This window comes from Aotus nancymaae, unplaced genomic scaffold (genome assembly GCF_030222135.1).
Source record: "Aotus nancymaae isolate 86718 unplaced genomic scaffold, 86718_ANA_hifiasm-v0.15.2.pri h1tg000006l, whole genome shotgun sequence".
Lineage (NCBI taxonomy): Eukaryota > Metazoa > Chordata > Mammalia > Primates > Aotidae > Aotus > Aotus nancymaae.
In genome coordinates, this window is record NW_026988417.1 from 80,977,736 (window position 1) to 80,997,028 (window position 19,293).

The following is a 19,293-nucleotide window of genomic DNA, read 5'->3' on the forward strand; positions in this document are numbered from 1 at the left end:
GAAATAATACAAAAACTAGAATTGGTATCATTGTCCTTACAAGGGCCATATTCCAGATTCTCCCTGCCTTTTCTCATAAGTGTCTATGGGAAATTAAGAAAAGCTGCTGTAAAAAAAAGTCAGTTCAATGATCATGTCACATAATCAATTGGAAGCACACTGAACTATCAGCCAAAGCTCTTACTCATATAGAAACTGAGGAAACAGAAAATGCAAACCCACTAATACTTACTTGTACCACGTAACCTGAATTACATTTGAAATTGGCAGGTCTCAGGGCTCCATTTATCAGAACATCTCCAGATAATCCACTTGGATCTTTCCTTGCAGCTAAGACATCTAATAACCTATAAGAGGACATACATGTTGTGGGTCTAATAATCTATAAGAGAATATATATGTTGTGTATTTTTTTCTCCCCAACACAGGGATATATCATATACGTTGTGGGGTTTTTTCCCTTCAACACAGGGATATATCTCATGGCTACTTTGAATCCAAATTCTGCTTTAGTTAGAAAATTAACTGGTTGGCCTGGCGCAGTGGCTCACACGTGTAATTTCAGCATTTTGGGAGGCCAAGGCGGGGGGATCACCTGAGGTCAGGAGATGGAGACCATCCTGGCCAACATGGTGAAACCCCGTCTCTACTAAAAATACAAAAAATTAGCTGAGTGTGGTGGCATGTGCCTGTAATCCCAGCTACTTGGGAGACTGAGGCAGGAGAATCGCTTGAACCAGGGAGTCAGAGGTTGCAGTGAGCTGAGATCACGCCACTGCACTCCAGCCTGGCTATAGAGCAAGACTCCATCTCAAATAAAAAAAGAAAAAAAATTAACTGGTCAAGAAATTATGTGGTTTAACTAGAATTATATTTTTTTAAATTCTCATCTTTCTCTTTCCATCGAACATTACAATAAAGCCCCAAAACATAAAGCAAGACACCATTGGCTGATCAAGCACAGGTCTCCCAAAGAGACGTTCCAGCTGTCTGACCTTGGAGGTAGCAACACAGGCAATGTGCTCTTTTATCTAAGACTCATGCCTTTACTTACAACTTCTGCTCCCTTTCCCTACTTTCAATATTCTCCCATTCTTTTTCCTCCCAATTAGCTGATAACATGGTCAACTGTTACATGTCAATCACTTTATCAAGTCCTATTAGTAAAGCTAACCTAATAAGACTACTGATCCCTGGGATAGAACCACACAAATACAGTTATCCACAGCACCTAGAACCAGACCTGATATGCACAGCAAATGCTCAATAAATACCTGCTCACACAAAACAGTGGCTTTTAAAAGCACATTAAAAGTGCACAGAAAAAAAGCTTACTTATACTCTCTTATACTCACGAAGATTTGCCTCCACCTGTGGGTCCCAAGATGGCATTGAGACCAGGTTTCATGATCCCACTGTAAACACAAAAACAGACTGACTTACTATTCCATTTTAAATCAGATTCTATTAATTTAGGGTCTACATCGAATATACTCAATGAAGGTTGATGAAATTACAAACAGAAAACAAGCACAAACAAGCTCTTAAAGAAAACAAAAAATCCCAGCACTTTGGGAGGCCGAGGTGGTGGATCACGAGGTCAAGAGATCGAGACCATCCTGGTCAACATGGTGAAACCCTGTCTCTACTAAAAATACAAAAAAAAAAAAAAATTAGCTGGGCACGGTGGCGCGTGCCTGTAATCCCAGCTACTCAGGAGGCTGAGGCAGGAGAATTGCCTGAACCCAGGAGGCGGAGGTTGCGGTGAGCCGAGATCGTGCCATTGCACTCCAGCCTGGGTAATAAGAACGAAACTCAGTCTCAAAAGAAAAAAAGAAAACAAAAAAACAGGCCAGGCATAGTGGCTCAGGCCTGTAATCCCAGCACTTTGGGAGACCAAAGCAGAAGGATTGCCTGAGGTCAGGAGTTTGAGACCAGCCTGGGCAACATAGGGAGATACTAAAATGTGGCACATATACACCATGGAATATTATGCAGCCATCAAAAATGATGAGTTCGCGTCCTTTGTAGGGACATGGATGAACCTGGAAACCATCATTCTCAGCAAACTGACACAAGAACACAAAATCAAACACTGCATGTTCTCACTCATAGGTGGGTGTTGAACAATGAGAACAGATGGACACAGGGAGGGGAGCATCACACACTGGGGTCTGTTGGGGGGAAATAGGGGAGCGACAGTGGGGTGTGGGGAGTTGGGGAGAGATAGCATGGGGAGAAATGCCACATATAGGTGAAGGGGAGGAAGGCAGCAAATCACACTGCCATGTATGCACCTATGCAACAATCTTGCATGTTCTTCACATGTACCCCAAAACCTAAAATGCAATAATAAAAAAAAAAGATTGTTGATTTGATGTGTAATAGACAATGGATGTTAATCACTGGTCAAGTCCTACAAGAAAAATGGCATAGATTTCTCTAAATTCCTTTCACTTATTCTCTAACCCATTCATATTTTCTGGAAAATAACATTCAACATTCCTTGAAATAACTAACAGATTCTTGTGAAGCATCTCTTACTGCTCTTAACACGGTGTGAAATACATGCCACGTTCTGAGTACTGTTTGATGATCAGTACTGTATCTTCAAGTGGTCTCCTTTGCTACCTAGTCAAATTCTACATAGTTAATAAGTTGCTGATTTGTGGAATACAGATAGAAGTATTCTCACTGCTAAAATCTAATTAGCCCAAGAAACATTTAAGTAGAAATCCAGAGACTAGGAAAAATCACTTCAGGATAAAAAGAAAAAATTACCCAAAGGAAAAAAAGGTCTTAATCCATTTAGAAAAGTAAAAGATATACCCTCAAGATATATCATTTTCTTCCTTGTTAAGAGTCAGATAAATACACTGGAAAATTCCAAGTTTAGAAGCAGGAGACATCACTTTTGTAAGGGCATCCTTTAAGAATACGAAGACATGGTACAGACAGAAAGCATGTTTCAAACAAAGTGGGTGTCTGAGGGTAGTGAATATTCAGATAGAGTAGAACGGTGGGAAAATGTATGGCAGTGTTGACTGTGCTGAGACCCAAGAAGACAGCAAATAATTTGATTTTATCCTAAAGATAGCAAGTAGAATGATAAGTAGAAGGAACTGGAGAAAGGAGAATTTGGTCAGGCGCGGTGGCTCATGCTTTTAATCCCAGCACTTTGGGAGGCTGAAGTGGGCGAATCACTTGAGGTCAAGAGTTCCTAGACTAGCCTGGCCAAGATGGCGAAACCCCATCTCTACAAAAAATACAAAAATTCACCAGGCGTGGTGGCAGGTGCCTGTAATCCCAGCTACTTGGGAGGCTGAGGCAGGAGAATCACTCGAACCCAGGAGGTGGAAGTTGCAGTGAGCCAAGATCAGGCCACTGCACTCCAGCCTGGGCAACAGAGTGAGACACCATCTCAAAAAAAAAAAAAAAAAAAAAACAAAAGAAGAAAGGAGAATTCATGGTGGGGCCTGGCTTGGTTCTTTCAAAATACCAGTGTCTATGCCAGTCTCTCCTTAGAATTGGTAAGTAGGTTACAATGTATTCTACAGAGAAAGTAATATCTACTCCAGATGGAAGGTCAAAGCCAAAGACTATTTCATTCACAAATAATCATTAGCACAGACGCCAGCCCTATGATCCTATACAATTATGAGTGATAAGCAACTGCACCACAGTGCTTAAACCCAAGACGCCCTGAACATTTACTGCATGTTGTCCTTGAACTGTCACAATTGTACAATGGCTGGTAGGTAGCAGGGTGAAATGTAGCTTTCACTTTGCTCTTTAACTGGGGTTTCTCTCACTGAAACACTGGACAAAGATAATGGGAATTAGGTAAACCAAGAGGAAGATATAACAGAAAAATCTCTTATTCTTTCGGTGGCCTTTCCCCTCTAATGTGTAAAACAACACACTAATGATTGGGCAAATTTTCAAGGTGCATTCACGTATAGCTCTTGATGCATCTTCTTTATAAATAGCTTCCTAATAACTGCCTCTAAAATTAGCATATGCTTATTATTCACTAAGGCTTCATTGTCAGAAAAGCTTTCCAGGTTTCTAAAATACCTACTCAAAGAAAGACCCAGAGATCCTAAATGATTAACCGAAACCTCAGCATGAATGTTCTAAGACAAAGAGCTTGGCTTACTACTTTGGCATGACACTGTGACATTATAGAAAACAACAGTATCCAGTCATAAATGGCAAGAGTTTCCACTGGGAGCAGCGGCTAATTCCAACTCCATCCACTCAACATCAAGTGTTTACTATGTACATACAAGATATTCTTCTAGGGCATGGGAGAGTTGATAACAAAACAAACAACAAACAAACAAAAAACAAAGTCCGAGGCCTTGAGGAGTTTACATTCTAGTCCAGGGACCAGCATTTTTCTTATACAAAGGATTGTTGGAACAGGGCTGTGCTCATTCTCTTACGTATTACCTAGGGCTGCTTTCATGCTACACCAGAATTGAGTAGCTGCAACACAGATGCGTGTCCCCATAAAGCTGAAAATATTTATTAATACTATCTGGTCCTTTATGGAAAAAGCCTGCTGACCCCTGTTCTAGTCTATGGTCTATATTTCACCGACGTGCCCACTCCATCCTCCACCCTTTTATCATCCCTGAAACTACATTTCCCACTCTTATATACTACTTTACAGCATTTGCGTGCAGGTTGGTGTCCCTCACTACACAGTAAAATCTGTCAACATGAACAGCGTGCCACAGTCCTACCAGCTCTCACACCCTCCTGCCCATGACATTACAGCACAGTGGTTATAGACCACTGAACAATAAACCTGGAACACAGGGAATCAAATTTACCCCCAAATTTCCTGTCACTTATATCACATTCTAGTGGATAATGATCAATCCCTTGGTCTTGACTCCAATTTAGGGTCTGGGCTCCCACTGAGTCTTCTAATCCTTTTATCACAGTGAAAATGTGTTCTGAATCCCCCATTAGGCTTTAAGGCTTCTCTGAACAGAGGATTTATCTGTGTCTCTAGCATTTTGCACAATGTCCTGCTCCAGCAGGCATTCGAACTTTGTTGAATAAATACATTTCTGCGTTTTTATAAACGGGAATTTACTTCTAAAAAGATAAAAATGTTTTCACTTTTTAAAAAGTTGAGAAGAGATAGCTGGAGGGTGGGCAGATTGTTTATATTATGGAATACGAAAATCAGCAAGTACATCCTGAAGGTACATTCTTAATGTACTTGCTGATTTTCGTATTCTATAATATAAACAATCTCCCCACCCTCTCTTGTCAATTAGAGCTAGATTTTTTACTTTTTGAGATTTTACAAACATGGAAATATAGACAGAATCTTGAGGGTTTAGATTGGAATTGGAGATATTAATGAGAAGTCATAGGTTTTAATCCATATACAAAGACAGCTATAGAAAGATAGAGATGGAAATTCCCAGGGTGCTATGGGAATGGTCACCCACTGCTCCTCCGGCTCCTCTCCCACCTGCTTTAGCCAGATCTGTATGTGTCTACACATGGGAGGTAGTTTTTTAAAAAGTTATACATGTATGTGTATGCACATGTGGGTAGACATATATGTATAACATATATTCTCTAAGTCTCACGCCACTGAGAAAGCCTAGAAGCAATGACACAGATCTCTCACGGGATGACTCCTGCTCTCACACCCCCCTGCCTGTAATCCCAGCACTTTGGGAGGCTGAGGCGGGCGGATCACAAGGTCAAGAGATGGAGACCATCCTGGCCAACATGATGAAAACCCATCTCTACTAAAATACAAAAATTAGCTGGGCGTGGTGGCACGCGCCTATAGTCCCAGCTACTTGGGAGGCTGAGGCAGGAGAATTGCTTGAACCCAGGAGGCGGAGATTGCAGTGAGCCAAGATCACGCCACTGCACTCCAGCCTGGTGCCTGGCGAAGGAGCGAGACTCTGTCTCAAAATAAATAAATACATAATACATAAATACATAAATTTGAAATCATTTAAAATGTTATTAATTAAACATTTCCCAAGAGTATAATGAATTTCTCTGAAGATAACAGGACATCCACATATCTACGGGAATGAATAATTTTTTTCCATAACATCTTCAGTGTTGGTGAAGGAAAGCTCAAATGCTGGGTATTCAGACAAACTAAGCATAAGAGAAGGCTTTTCCTAAGGCAGAAGAATCACAGCTTTTTAAATTCTCATAGTCAGATTTTGTTTTATCTTCTTGCCCCCACAGGTTATAGTGACTTAGTTTTAGAAGTGAAATTACAAAATGTTTAGAGGAAAAATTCTCATCAGCGTTTTTGGAATGCAGTTAACTTAACTATTGAATGGTGATGGTGCTATCAAACACAAATCAAAAGTAAGATAAGTGACAGCAGCCCTTCCCCTACCCCCAGAAACTGTATTGAGAGTTGGAGCCAACAGATAGGAGAAAGACTGGAAATACTGCAGCCAAAAAAGGTATGATCTTTCTCAGGGATACTTAAACAGGAAATGTGAGTAAGCAAAAACACCAACCCTTGATGTCCTTTCAACTAAAACATGAAAGAATTGCAAGACCTAATTGCATTTTTATGAGCCTAGTAAGTAACACAGTTCTATTCACACAGTAAGGATGAACTCATCTATTGCTATAATGCATGCATTTGACCATAAAAAAAAAATGTGTGAAGCCTTGAGCAGATGAGATTTCTAGTGCATCAAGTTACTAATCTACTAGCTTTAAAAAATAAGATAAGCAAGATAAATGTACCCTCACAAAGTATGCTTTTGTTTTTCTTTTGAGACAGGATCTCACTTTGCCACCCATTTGTACAGTGGGACAATTATAGCCCACTTCAGCCTCAATCTCCCAGATTCACGCCATACTCCTGCCTCAGCCTCCCAGGTAGCTGAGACTACAGGGGCATACCACCACACCTGGCTAATTTTTTTATTTTTAGTAGAGACAACGTCTCTCTATCTTGCCCATGCCTGCGTCAAAATCCTGAGTTGAAGCAATCCTCCTGCCTTGGCCTCCCCAAAGAGATAAGAGGCATGAGCCACCATGACCAGCCTGTATTTTCAATATATCCAACCTGCACAAATTCAAGTCATTTGTTACCTTCTACCTCTCTCTGCAAAAAAACCTGATGTAACCAACATTTGCTTGATTATTACTTTACAAAAAGCTTGTCAGCTTTTGAAAATAGTTTATCTTGGCACGCAGTAAAAGATAAAAGCTTTGCATCACTTTTATTCTTTTACTCAGGTTTTCTTAACCTGCACAAGCATGCAACAAGAAAGTAGGCATGACAGCAGGTGTTGCTGCATATAGAAAGTTCTCATCCTGCCCAGCTCCTGGCATCAGCCCAGACAAGTCTCAGATCCCCATGTTTCTCTCCCACTCAGCCCCAAAATTCTCTCCCGACCTTGTCATTTCCTAGCCCTCCAAAAGGATTGGCTGCTATTAACAGAAAAGACCACAGTCCTGTACAAAACATCAAAACATCAAAACAGTCCTGTACAAAACATAAGAACATCTGATTCCATAAAGGTTTGTAGGCACACCTGGCCAAAGGGCTCATCTATAACCACTCCTCCATTTGCTTTGTCTAGGAGTAATTATTTCCTCCATTAAATGCACAAACACACATAGGCCATGCTACCTGAGCAAACCCAAATTCACTCCCCACATCACAGAGGTGAAGAATTGGAGTCAATTCTCTAGAACTCAGAAAAACAGTAATAACCCTAATGGCTAACATCTGTGAAATAACAGAGATACCTGCAGTAGGTTCTATAGAAATGCTCACTTCCCTCCTCGCTCTACCACCTACTTCACCACCCCATGATAAATTCAATGCTGGATGAAAAGAATGAAAGTTATAGTTACTAGGAGCTTTAAGGAATTAAATGCATTGATTTGGATCCTAAATTCTCCTCACTTTGGACTTCAACTGCATAACTTAAGCTAAACTCTAGTTGTCTTATATTTAAATATTTTCTGCCAGTTTGTATATTAGAGGGAAAGCATTAAATAAAATTGTTAGAGATTATAAACTACTAAAAATGGACCACCCATTTAAAACAAGTCTATTTGAAAAACAAAGTACTTTCACATTATACTGTCATTTCAGCCTCTTTGCCTCTAGAACATAAGGAAATATTTCACAGATTAGAAATGAAAGCTCAGAGATTACAATTATATGTCCATGATCAAAAAGCAGATACAGCCAGGCCTCTTCCACCAAATCACAAGTCTCACCCAGGAAAAACTAAATAACACATTGACTTAGTTTCTCAAACAAAACTTGGTTACATGTGGTACTTTTTTGTTTAGACGGAGTCTTGCTCTCTGGCCAGGCTGAGTGCAGGGGCACAATCCTGGCTCACTACAACCTCTGACTCCCTCGTTCAAGTGATTCTCCTGCCTCAGCCTCCTGAGTAGCTGGGATTACAGGCATGCACCACCATGCCCAGCTATTTTTTTGTATTTTTAGTAGAGACAGGGTTTCACCATGTTGGCCAGGATGGTCTCGATCTCCTGACCTTGGAATCTGCCCGCCTTGGCCTCCTAAAGTGCTAGGATTACAGGTGTGAACCACCACACCCAGCCACATGTGGTACATTTTTTTAAAAGGCTGGCAGTTACTTTGAGAGTTAGACATATACTTAATATGTGACTGAATCATTTCACTCCTAGTTCAGCCAAAACAAATGAAAGTATGTGTCTGTATATCTGTGCAAAGACTTGTACAAAAATGTTCATAGCCACTTTCTTAGAAATAGGCAAAACCTGTGAGGTTCACTGTAGGTAAATTAAAAAGCTATCTTTTTAAAAGTTCATGTACATACTTGATATTCGATAGTATTTCTTTCCGAACTGGTTTTCGACCAGGTAGAAAGCCATTCTTCACTTTTACTCGATAGCAGATGTTATGAAAACTTAACACCGCTCCTTCAGTAAATGCCTTCAGATCGTTGGAAGTTGTCGAGGCGAAGCCATTGGTGTTTCCTTGTGACATTGGGATAAAAACTTCGACATTACTGGAAGACATCTGGAGAGTTTTTGTCTTTTTGTCTTTCTGTAGACAGAAAAGCAATCGTAAGTTGACAATCCAGATAAATGAGATTGCAAACACTAGGTAACAATACACTTAAAACAAACAGTCCGTTTTCAAATGTGCGGCAATAAGTAGCTTGATTTCCAATGAACAGCCTATACCATTGTGATAAGAACATCCTAAAACCTTAAATGGGAGGACAGGCACAACTTTGAATACATAAACTCCAATTAAATGTCAAATATATCCCTAATAAGTAAATAGGAAGGGTATGAAAATTACTAAAAACTGATAAAGCTGGAAAAAGACGGGTGAGGGTTAGACTTCTCTGGGTTGAAAAGCATATTACGATGTTAGTCAAGTGCAGGGACAGGCTACATGATCATCATCAGAACCTCTTTTTTTTTTTTTTTTTTGACAGTCCTGCTCTGTTAGCCAGGCTGGAGTGCAGTGGCATGATCTCAGCTCACTGCAGCCTCCACCTCCTGGGCTCAAGCAATTTTCCTGCCTCAGCCTCCCGAGTAGCTGGGATTACAGGTGTGTGCCACCATGCCAAGCTAATTTTTTGTATTTTTAGTAGAGACAGGGTTTCACTATGTTGGCCAGGCTGGTCTCGAACTCCCAGCCTCAGGTAATCTGCCCGTCTCAGCCTAGCAATGTACAAGGATTACAGGCATGAGCCACTGTGCCCGGCCTGTATTTTATTTTCAAGACCAGCCTGGCTAACATGGTGAAACCCCATCTCTACTAAAAATACAAAAATTAGCCAAGTGTGGTGGCATACACCTGTAATCCCAGCTATTAGGGAGGCTGAGGCAGGAGAATGGCTTGAACCCGGGAGGCAGAGATTGCGGTGAACAGAGATCGCCACTGCACTCCAGCCTGGGTGATAGAGCGAGACTCCATCTCAAGAAAAAAAAGAAGAAAAGAAAAAAGAACCTCTGTATTTTTTTTAAGTGGGGAGTTTATAGCATCATTACTATCAAAAGGGGCTTAGCCAAGCAGTCCGAGACAGGTGAAATTTCTCTGAATTTATAGCTCCAGACTTTACACTGCTGGTTGTTATTTACCTTCTTCAATCAGCAAAGAAGATAAACTCCAAAACCGATTGCAATTACATAATCATTTCCTTAATGAACAAACATATTTAAATTCTAAGGAGATTTCAACTTAGGTATGAAAATCATTAAGTAAATCAAACCAAAAGTTAAGCAAAAAATTTAAAACAAAAAAGAATATTAAATATATAAATAAAATGTGAAATATTTCATTCAACAAATTACAAAAGGCCTCAAAAAGATTTATTAGAGTAAGACCTTAAGACCAGCTTAATGGCTTGTGAAACAGGTTTGAAATGTTAACTTCAATAAATGTAGTTTTAATTTTTTAAAGTCAAAGTACATGACGAACTTTCTCTCTGCCTATGACAGAGTAGCTGTTCCAAACAGACAGTTCTTCTAAGCACAACAACAAATGTAGACAAAAAATGTAAGAAGAAACCATTGAAGAGTTCTGTCTGATAAAAGCAACCAAAGTGACCAGGACGTGAGGAACCAAAATCCTGGAATGGAGGTACTGAAGCACTGAAATAAACTCTGCATTCTGCGCGCCCTTTCCTCTTGAGATGGGTATTTGCACATGAAAATTGCACACACCTGGGGCACAGCTCAGAACAACTAAGCAAAAGGAAGCTACCAGAAGAAATGAGTCTGCTTACTGAAGCCTCTACTATTTCTGAGCAAATATTTCAGCAGTCTCTCAGCACTAAGGACACAAAATTTTGCTGGAGTTGAGGGCGTAGCAAAAAGGAGCCCTGGAAAGAGACCCCAGAAGCATTATGCTCTGGGAATGTGAGCAAACCAAAAAACCAGCCTCTGCTCAATCAAGGCAATCTGCTCAGACTGCTAGAAGAAAGTTAAAGCCACTCTGTAAGAAGGTGTCATGTAAATTTTCAATCAAAAATTGCCAGGCACTGGGAATCTCTCTGAAAATGCTGTGATTCTGAGGGCTGCCTGATTCATGAATCGTAAGTTTAAAAATAATGAAAAAAATTTTAAAAATTGCAAAGCATGTCAAAAAAAAGAACCTGATGTTCCAGAAGTGAGAAAATGGAAACCGACCCACAAGTAACCTGGACTGGAATGAACAGACATTGACATTAAAACAAAAGATTGATGTGTTTAAGAAAATTAAAAGAAGGACTATCACCAAGGAACTAAGATCTATAAAAACAAATGAAAATTAAGAATTCAATAATGAGTTTAACAGCAGCTTTCCTAATTATGACACAAAGTAGGAAACAGAACTTAGTAAACTGGAAGACTGGTATACAGAAAATATCTAGGATGAAGATTATGAATGATGAAAATCATTACCATGAAAGAGGGAAAAATCTCCTTATTAAAAAGAATGAGAACTACATAAAAGAGTATAACAAACAAATGGGATAAGATGAAAATGGTCTGTCATACGCATACCTGGAGACCTGAAAGAGGAGGGAAAAATGGAGCAAAACATGTACTTAGACAGAATCAGTAGTTGAAGAAATACTGGCAGTATTTTCCAAAACTGACAAAGATATTAAACCACAGATCGAAGAAACCCTAGGAACACCACAGAGGATAAATACAAGAAAACCAAATCTAGGCATATCATAATAAAACTGCCAAAAACCAAAGTCATCTCCTAATAACTGTTTCTGTAATCCAGAAGCATACCATATTTACAAGTCTATTCATTTGGAGCATGGAAAAGTAGAAACCATTTAAAGACTGACACCCAGCAAATTCAAGGTACATGCATGGGTTTTAATCTGTGAACACAATGAATGGTAATCATTAGCCAAAATTCTGTTCTCTGGAAGCAGTGAAAGAGAAGGCACAAATACAGTCAGCAGCCCTGTCCTTAAGTTCTGTATCTGAGGATTCAACCAATCGAAAATGGAAAATATTTAAAAATAGGGCATGGTGGTTCATGCCTGTAATCCCAGCACTTTGGGAGGTAGAGGCAGGAAGATCACTTGAACGCAGGAGTTTGAGACTAGCCTGCACAACATGGTGAAATCCTATTTCTATCAAAAATACAAAAAATTAGCTGGGTATGGTGGTGCCCGCCCATGGTCTCAGCTACTTGGAAGGCTGAGGCAGGAGGATTGCTTGAGCCCAGGAGGTGCAGATTGCAGTGAGTCAAGACTGTGCCACTGCACTCCAGCCTGGGTGACAGAGCAAGACCCCATCTCAAAAAAAAATAATAAAAAATTAAAAATAAATATAAATGGATGGTTGTGTTGGTATAAAACATATACAAAACTTTTTCTCATCATTATTTCCTAAACAATACAGTATCACAACTATTTATATAACATTTACATTGTATTAGGTATTATAAGTAATCTAGAGATGATTTAAAGTATATGGGACGATGCATGTACATTATATGCAAATACTATGCCATTTTATATCAAGAACTTGAGCATATGTGGATTTCGGTGTCCAAGGGGAGTCTTGGAACCAATTCCCCATGGATCTCTAGATATAACTGTAATGTATGTAATGTATGGACTTCACACTTTTAAAAAAGTTTTAAACCATCTCTTCATGTCTTCAGAAACCAAAATACACCAATTCCAACACTAGCAATCACTTCTCCTACTGTCAACCCCATTTGATGTTCATTCAGCCACTGAGGACCCTTTCTAACCTTCTCTCAAGACTTCTTAAGAGTATCAAATAACTTATTGCTTGAATTTAAATAGGTCACTGATTCAAGATGGAAATTTTAAAGAGATTTTGTGAGCCTTCCACAAACAAAAGGCAACAACTAGAGCTAAAGTACCCCCAAAAAAAGTAATCACCCACGCCCATACAAGACAGAAGGTAACACTTACAAATACAATCACAATCTTGGAAGTGTGTGCAGAGAAAGAGTTTGCCTTTCTTGTGATAAGATTAAATGTATAATTCACATTACCCAAGAGTGGCTTCATTCCTGGCTGGGACTCTAACAATCTTCCTTGGGGCAATGCAGGGCCTTAGTCATTCATGAGTCACAAACCAAGTGATTAGACAGGTATAACCAAGGCACCATCCAGCTGAAGCACGTTACATCAAAAAGGAGAAAACTAAACCAAACTTCAATTCTTTTTTTTCAGAGATGGAGTCTTGCCCTGTTGCCCAGGCTGGCACGATCTCAGCTCACTGCAACCTCCGCCTCCCAGGTTCAAGCAGTTCTCCTGTCTCAGCCTCTTAAGTAGCTAGGACTTGCACACCACCACACCCAGCTAATTTTTTGTATCTTAGTACAGATGGGGTTTCACCATGTTGCCCAGGCTAGTCTCAAACTTCTGAGCTCGGGCAATCCACCCACCTTGGCCTAGCAAAGTGCTAGGATTATAGGCGTGAGCCACCGTGCCCAGCGCCCAAACTTTAATTCTAACACCAATATGGATCAATACACTTACTCTAAGAAAAAAATATAGTAAGGACGAAATAAAGAAAATACGACAACTCAGCACCAGACTCATCTCAAAGTGCCCCATCTCTAATTAATATAGTATTCTGGATCTAGGGAACTCTCTAAATGTAACAACTACCTTTAAGCAAACACTAGTCTTTTCCCTATGGTCAGAAGCTTTCTGGTCATGTGTGCTGCTCTCATTGAATAAGCATCATCTTTTTATATCAAGGAAAATACCCAATCACACAACTAGATTTCCCTACAACAAAAATCAACCTCCCACCTTTTGCTGTTTCCTTATTCGCAGAATACCTGCTAATACTAATCCGGTTTTTTTCCTCTTTCTGTGTCCTAGACACCCTGCAAAGAACTTAAGTAAAAGGAAGCTTCCAAATGGCTTTACACCTTGCCTTATCCCAGCCTATTCATGTTATCTGGCCTGATTATGTATCTTAGCCAACTCCAAAAGCCTTTTCAAACAAGACAGAACAGCTTTGCATATGGAGATTCCCCAGCCCTTCTGTCCCTTTCCTGCTGGTCTACCTATATTATTCCAACCTTGCCTCTCTTGTTGCGTTCTAACTAGCAAGGCCACGTTTTTACTTTTTTTTTTTTAGACGGAGTTTCACTTTTGTTGCCCAGGCTGGAGTGCAATAGTGCAATCTCAGCTCACTGCAACCTCCGCCTCCTGGGTTCAAGCAATTCTGCTGCCTTGGTCTCCCTAGTAGTTGGGATTACAGGCGGATGCTAATTTTTGTGCTTTTAGTAGAGACAGGGTTTCACCATGTTGGTCAAGGCTGGTTTCAAACTCCTGACCTCAGGTGATCCGCCCACCTCGGCCTCCCAAAATGCCGTGATTATATGAGTGAGCGACTACGCCCGGAGCATTTTTACTTTTTTGAGAAGTTTAAACATTTGTCTTCAATATATGCTGGTACTCTATTATCAAAATGATAATCTGCATTAAAGATACCATATTTCTCAATTTTTTTTACTCTTTATTAAACTCTTAATTATATAGACCACTCTTTACAATTGGAAAACTCAAATTGTGCAACTCAAAACAGCATTTTCATACAATGAAATCTGAGACAGCTGGAACTATTGCACATGTTGGTAGAAGCCAAGATAGTCTCAAATTCCAGGCTCCACTCTTGCATTTTTTTTCCTAGGAGGACCCTAGTATATGAAGTTTCACTCTACAGTTTCACTCTATAGGGCATGCTACATAAGTTACACACCTCTTTAAACTGTTTACTGAGGTTAATTCCAAAAGATAACAATCCTGAGCAGTTAGGGACCTCATGTCACTGTCAGATGATTGCTACAAATTTAACAATGGAAAGGAAAAGGAACACAAAATCTGAAGTTTCACTTCCATAAATCGTTTCCTGTCTTTAAAAGGTATTATCTTTTAATGTATTCCCTTTAAAAGGTTGATCCATGGGTTTTCAGGTTGTCTCTGATTTGACAGATCATAGAGATTAGGAAGCACCATTAAGAGATGTGTAATTTGACAAAGTTGAAAATTAGCAACTTCGTTCATTCCCACAAATAATATAACAAGCCACTTACAGACAATATTGGTTCCTGATATGTAAAAAATCTACAGATAGAGTCCAAAAAAGTGATTTATCATGTACTGCATTTCAACACCACTGCGTAAGACTAATGAAAATTATCTATGCTGCTTTCCACTTTCTCTAGCAACATGTAAGAGAAATAAGGGAGAAAAAAAAGTAAGAGCTCACCACTAGATATATGTAGTTGCTACTCTGCACTTGAAATGTGGCTCATGTGACTGAGAAACTCCATTTTCAATGCTACTTAATTTCGATTCACTTAAATTCAAATACCACTTCGGCTGGTGGCTACCATATGGACAATGCAAATCTAGTGTTTATTCTTTTAAGATACATTTCTCACCCTTGGGCTACTGTATAAAGCAAGTTTATAATACCATAAAAGATACACATAGGCTGGGTGCAGTGGCTCACACTTGTAGTTCTAGCACTTTGAGAGGCCTAGGAGGGTGGATCACAAGATCAGGAGTTTGAGACCAGCCTAGCCAACATGGTGAAATCCCATCTCTACTAAAAATACAAAAATTAGCTGGGTGTGACAGCACACCTGTCGTCCCAGATATTTGGGAGGCTGAGGCAGGAGAATCGCTTGAACCCAGGAGGCGGAGGTCGCAGTGAGCTGAGATCGTGCCACTGCACTCCAGCCCAAGTGACAGTGACAGTGCAAGACTTTGTCTCAAAAAAAAAAAAAAAAAAAGATACACATAGTTGCTGTATCTTCTATCAGACAAACTCATTCTGAGTTTCAAAATAGCACAAAACTCTGGTAGTACTATTATATTTCTTTCAAAATTAAGTAAGTGCTCTATACTTCAGGTTGAGAATAACAAATCTGTAAGATGAGCAAGTGTGGCAATAGCTGAAAAGAAAATGCTTAACTCTTTAGAACTATCTTCTAAACGATTGCTAAACTGAACTCAACCCTTTTCCTCAAGCAAAACAAATGAGGAGAATCCCAAAGAGCTAAAAAACTGATCTCTAAATAGAATTCACATTTACTAAAATGACATTTTTTCACCAAACATAACATTCCCATTCCTTAAGTAAGTTTCATAGTTTTACTCAGAATTTCAAATACCAATGGGAGGTCAATGAAAGAAAAACTGACCAGGCAAAGTGGCTTAGCCTGTAATCACAGCACTTGAGGAGGCATGATTAAATATTACTCACTCCTAGGCTCAAGCAGTCCAGGAGGCGGGCAGATTACTTGAGCCCAGGAGTTTGAGAACATGGTGAAACCCTGTCATGTTGGGGTTATTTTTTTACAAAAAAAAAAAAAAAAAATTAAAACCCATTATCTTTTATAAAAAGTTTAGCCAGGCATGGTGGTGCATACCTGTGATCCCATCTAATGGGGAGGCTGAGGTGAGAGGATCCCTTGAGAGTCCATGAGATGGAGGCTGCAGTGAATCGTGATTGTTCCACTGAAATGCAGCCTAGGCAAGAGTAACCCTGTCTAAAAGAAAAGAAAAAGGAGAAGGGAGGGAGGGAGGAAGGGAGGGAGGGGACAGAGGAAAGAAATGAAGGAAAGAGAAAGAAAGATGGAAAGAAAAGAGAAAGAGAGAAAGAAAGAAAAAGAAAGAAAAAAGAAGGAAGGAGGGAAGAGAGAAAGGAAAAAAGAAAGAAAGAAAGAGAAAAAGTAAAAAAGAAAACCTAAAGAATCAATTTAACCTTTCCAGGCACCCTTGAGGGCTTTCCTATAAAAGTCCCAAAGAGCCTGACACATTTGTGACCAAAATCCCAGCTGTGAGGCTGAGGCGGGAGGATCTCTTGAGCACAGGAGATCGGCTTGGGCAACATGACAAGACCCTGTCTCAAAAAAAAAGTCCCTAAGATCTCTAGCAATATATGCCAGTATTTAGATTATAGCTTTAACAATTCAGCATTAAAACGTCCTGCAAGCTTGGGTCACAGAGCATGAACTTTATTTTGATTCGTGCTCTTTGCTCTCATGTATATCCTACACTAAGTACATAGAAAAATGATATTTATAAAAGTATGTCCTTTAGACCCCTTGCAAATCTGTAATTTCTGAAAGTCATATTTGCATTTGAAAATTGAATTTCCCTAGAGATGCTGGCTATCATAAAAGCAGAGACCTGATATCTACTATTTTTGTGTCCTTCAGAGTTACTCATATCCTGTTCTCAATTATTTCTGTTAAGTGAAAGATTAAATCAATGTGTCATACTCTGTTACAAGGTAGTTCATGCCTGTAATCCCAGCACTTTGGGAGGCCAAGGAGGTTGGATCACTAGAGGTCAGGAGTTCAAGACCAGCCTAGCCAATATGAAACTCTGTCTCTACTGAAAATACAAAAAATAGCCCAGCGTGGTGGCGGGTGCCTGTAATCCCAGCCACTTAGGAGGCTGAGGCAGAAGAATCGCTTGAACCCGTGAGGCAGAGGTTGCAGTGAGCTGAGATAGTGCCACTGCACTCCAGTCTGGGCGATAGAGCGAGACTCAGTCTCAAAAAAAAAAAAGAAAGTATCAACATCATGTACCCAATATGACACACTGAGATAGAAACTTCACTTCTTTAACATTTTTCCCAAAATATGGAACATTCATCTAATCATGACAGTAAACATCAAACAAATACAAATTGAAGGGCATTCTACAAATTAACTGACTGGGTCTTCTTCACCAGTGTCACCACGAAAAAACAGCGAAAGGCTGTGGAACTGTCACAAATCAGAGAAAATTAAGGATATTTAGCAGTTAAATACAAAGTGAGATCATTGATTCGAACCCAGGCAGAAAAAGGACGGTGGAAAGACAAGTGAAATCCAAATGAAGTCTGTAGTTTAGTTCATTGTATTATAGTAGCATGCCTATGTTATTAGTTTTTTTTTTTTTTGCAAATTTTCAGTAACTCTCAAATTATTTCAAAATTAAGTTATTATAAAGTAAATAATAAAATAACCAACATGTTTCAATGTTTATAATGGAAGGGTAATGTTAGACTTAACATGCCATTTTTGTTGTTGAAATCTTCCTCACCAAGATCTATACAATCCAGTCAAAGCTGTACTCTGAAAGCGTTGTTTTGTAAAGAATATCACATCAAAAACATCTCTTCCTTTTTATTCTGGCGTATTTACCGCTAGCTGACATTCAAATGATAGGAGAGCTGTGAGATCCTCCTAAAAACCAAACTTGAGGGGATGTCTCTAGCACTGAGAGGGGAGTAAGAGCACTCAACCCTTTATGTTCTCGGGATAGGTAAATGACAAATTATTTGTCAATCTTTTTAAAATACTAACATTAACAAATTTTTCCTCCACCTGTAGTAACTTCCATGCTCAGTGGGTTTTTATCCATCCAATATCAACTTTAGCTTCATACATTTGGAGAAAGGCCAAGAGTTTTACCAACCCACATTTAACACACTACGGAACCCCGAATCAGTTTGCACCAGAGCATCATTTTCTGAAAAACCACTCTGAATTGTCAGTTTTAAATTGCACACCCACTTTCAAATGAAACTGAGAGAGGCTAAAAAACGTAGTCATCTCGTTTCAACGGTTATCTATTTTCAAACAAATACATACACAATGCCCACCGACCTTTCCAGACACACTCTCAGCGCATTGGCTTTTACCATTTACTCACTCAGCTTAACAGCGCTCCGTCTTAACCAGAGGCTCAGGATCTCAGCATGCGCGCGCTCAGAGGCAGAGCTTTAACAATCATTGATGTAAATGTTGGTAAATCACTAATGTAAATGATATAAATGAAGAGTCAGCCGGACCGTCCAAACAAACCCTAAAGCAGCAGTTTACACTTAACAAGGCCACCAAGTTTGTGCACAGTGCATTCCCAAATCCTCCCCAGCTCCTCTGCAGGCTGCCTCCTGGCCAAGTCTCAATCTCAGCGGGAGTGGCGGGAACTGCCTCTTCCCTCCTGCGCGCCCGGAACCGTTTGCGTGGGCGCAGCACACAACCCGTCCGCGGCACAACCCCTTCCCAGGACCACACCAGGCGTGCCCACGCACTCCCCTGGCGCCGGACACTCACCTGCGTGGCGGCCAGCGGGGACACTATCGGAACCAGCCGCAGTTGGCTGCCTCAGGAGACCCGGACACAGAGGGTGTGAGCTCAGGCAGCGCCTCGGGCTGTGGACAGCCAGAGCTGAGCGCTGTGGCCCCTCCCCCGTGTGCCTGGTTTCCCCTGGGTCGGGGTTCGCCGGCCGGGGTTAG

At 40.2% G+C, this 19,293-nt stretch overlaps 1 protein-coding gene across 5 annotated transcripts in view; it reads right to left on the bottom strand.

Moving 5' to 3' along the window:
- The window catches only part of ABCG2 (ATP binding cassette subfamily G member 2 (JR blood group)), a 121,999-nt gene that overhangs the window by 35,083 nt on the left and 67,623 nt on the right, over window positions 1–19,293 (bottom strand). Inside the window, exons 1-4 of one of the 5 annotated variants that reach the window (XM_021673254.2) lie at window positions 19,112–19,213; window positions 8,847–9,076; window positions 1,356–1,415; window positions 233–347 (exon numbers count right to left, since the gene is read on the bottom strand). In XM_021673254.2, coding sequence (XP_021528929.2) covers window positions 233–347; window positions 1,356–1,415; window positions 8,847–9,049 — 378 coding nt within the window. In that variant the 5' untranslated portion in view covers window positions 9,050–9,076; window positions 19,112–19,213. Of the gene's footprint in view, window positions 1–232; window positions 348–1,355; window positions 1,416–8,846; window positions 9,077–16,429; window positions 16,602–18,696; window positions 18,941–19,111; window positions 19,214–19,293 lie in introns of those variants that run through there. The other 4 variants (XM_021673253.2, XM_064369096.1, XM_064369095.1 and 1 more) reach the window with 4 other exon arrangements.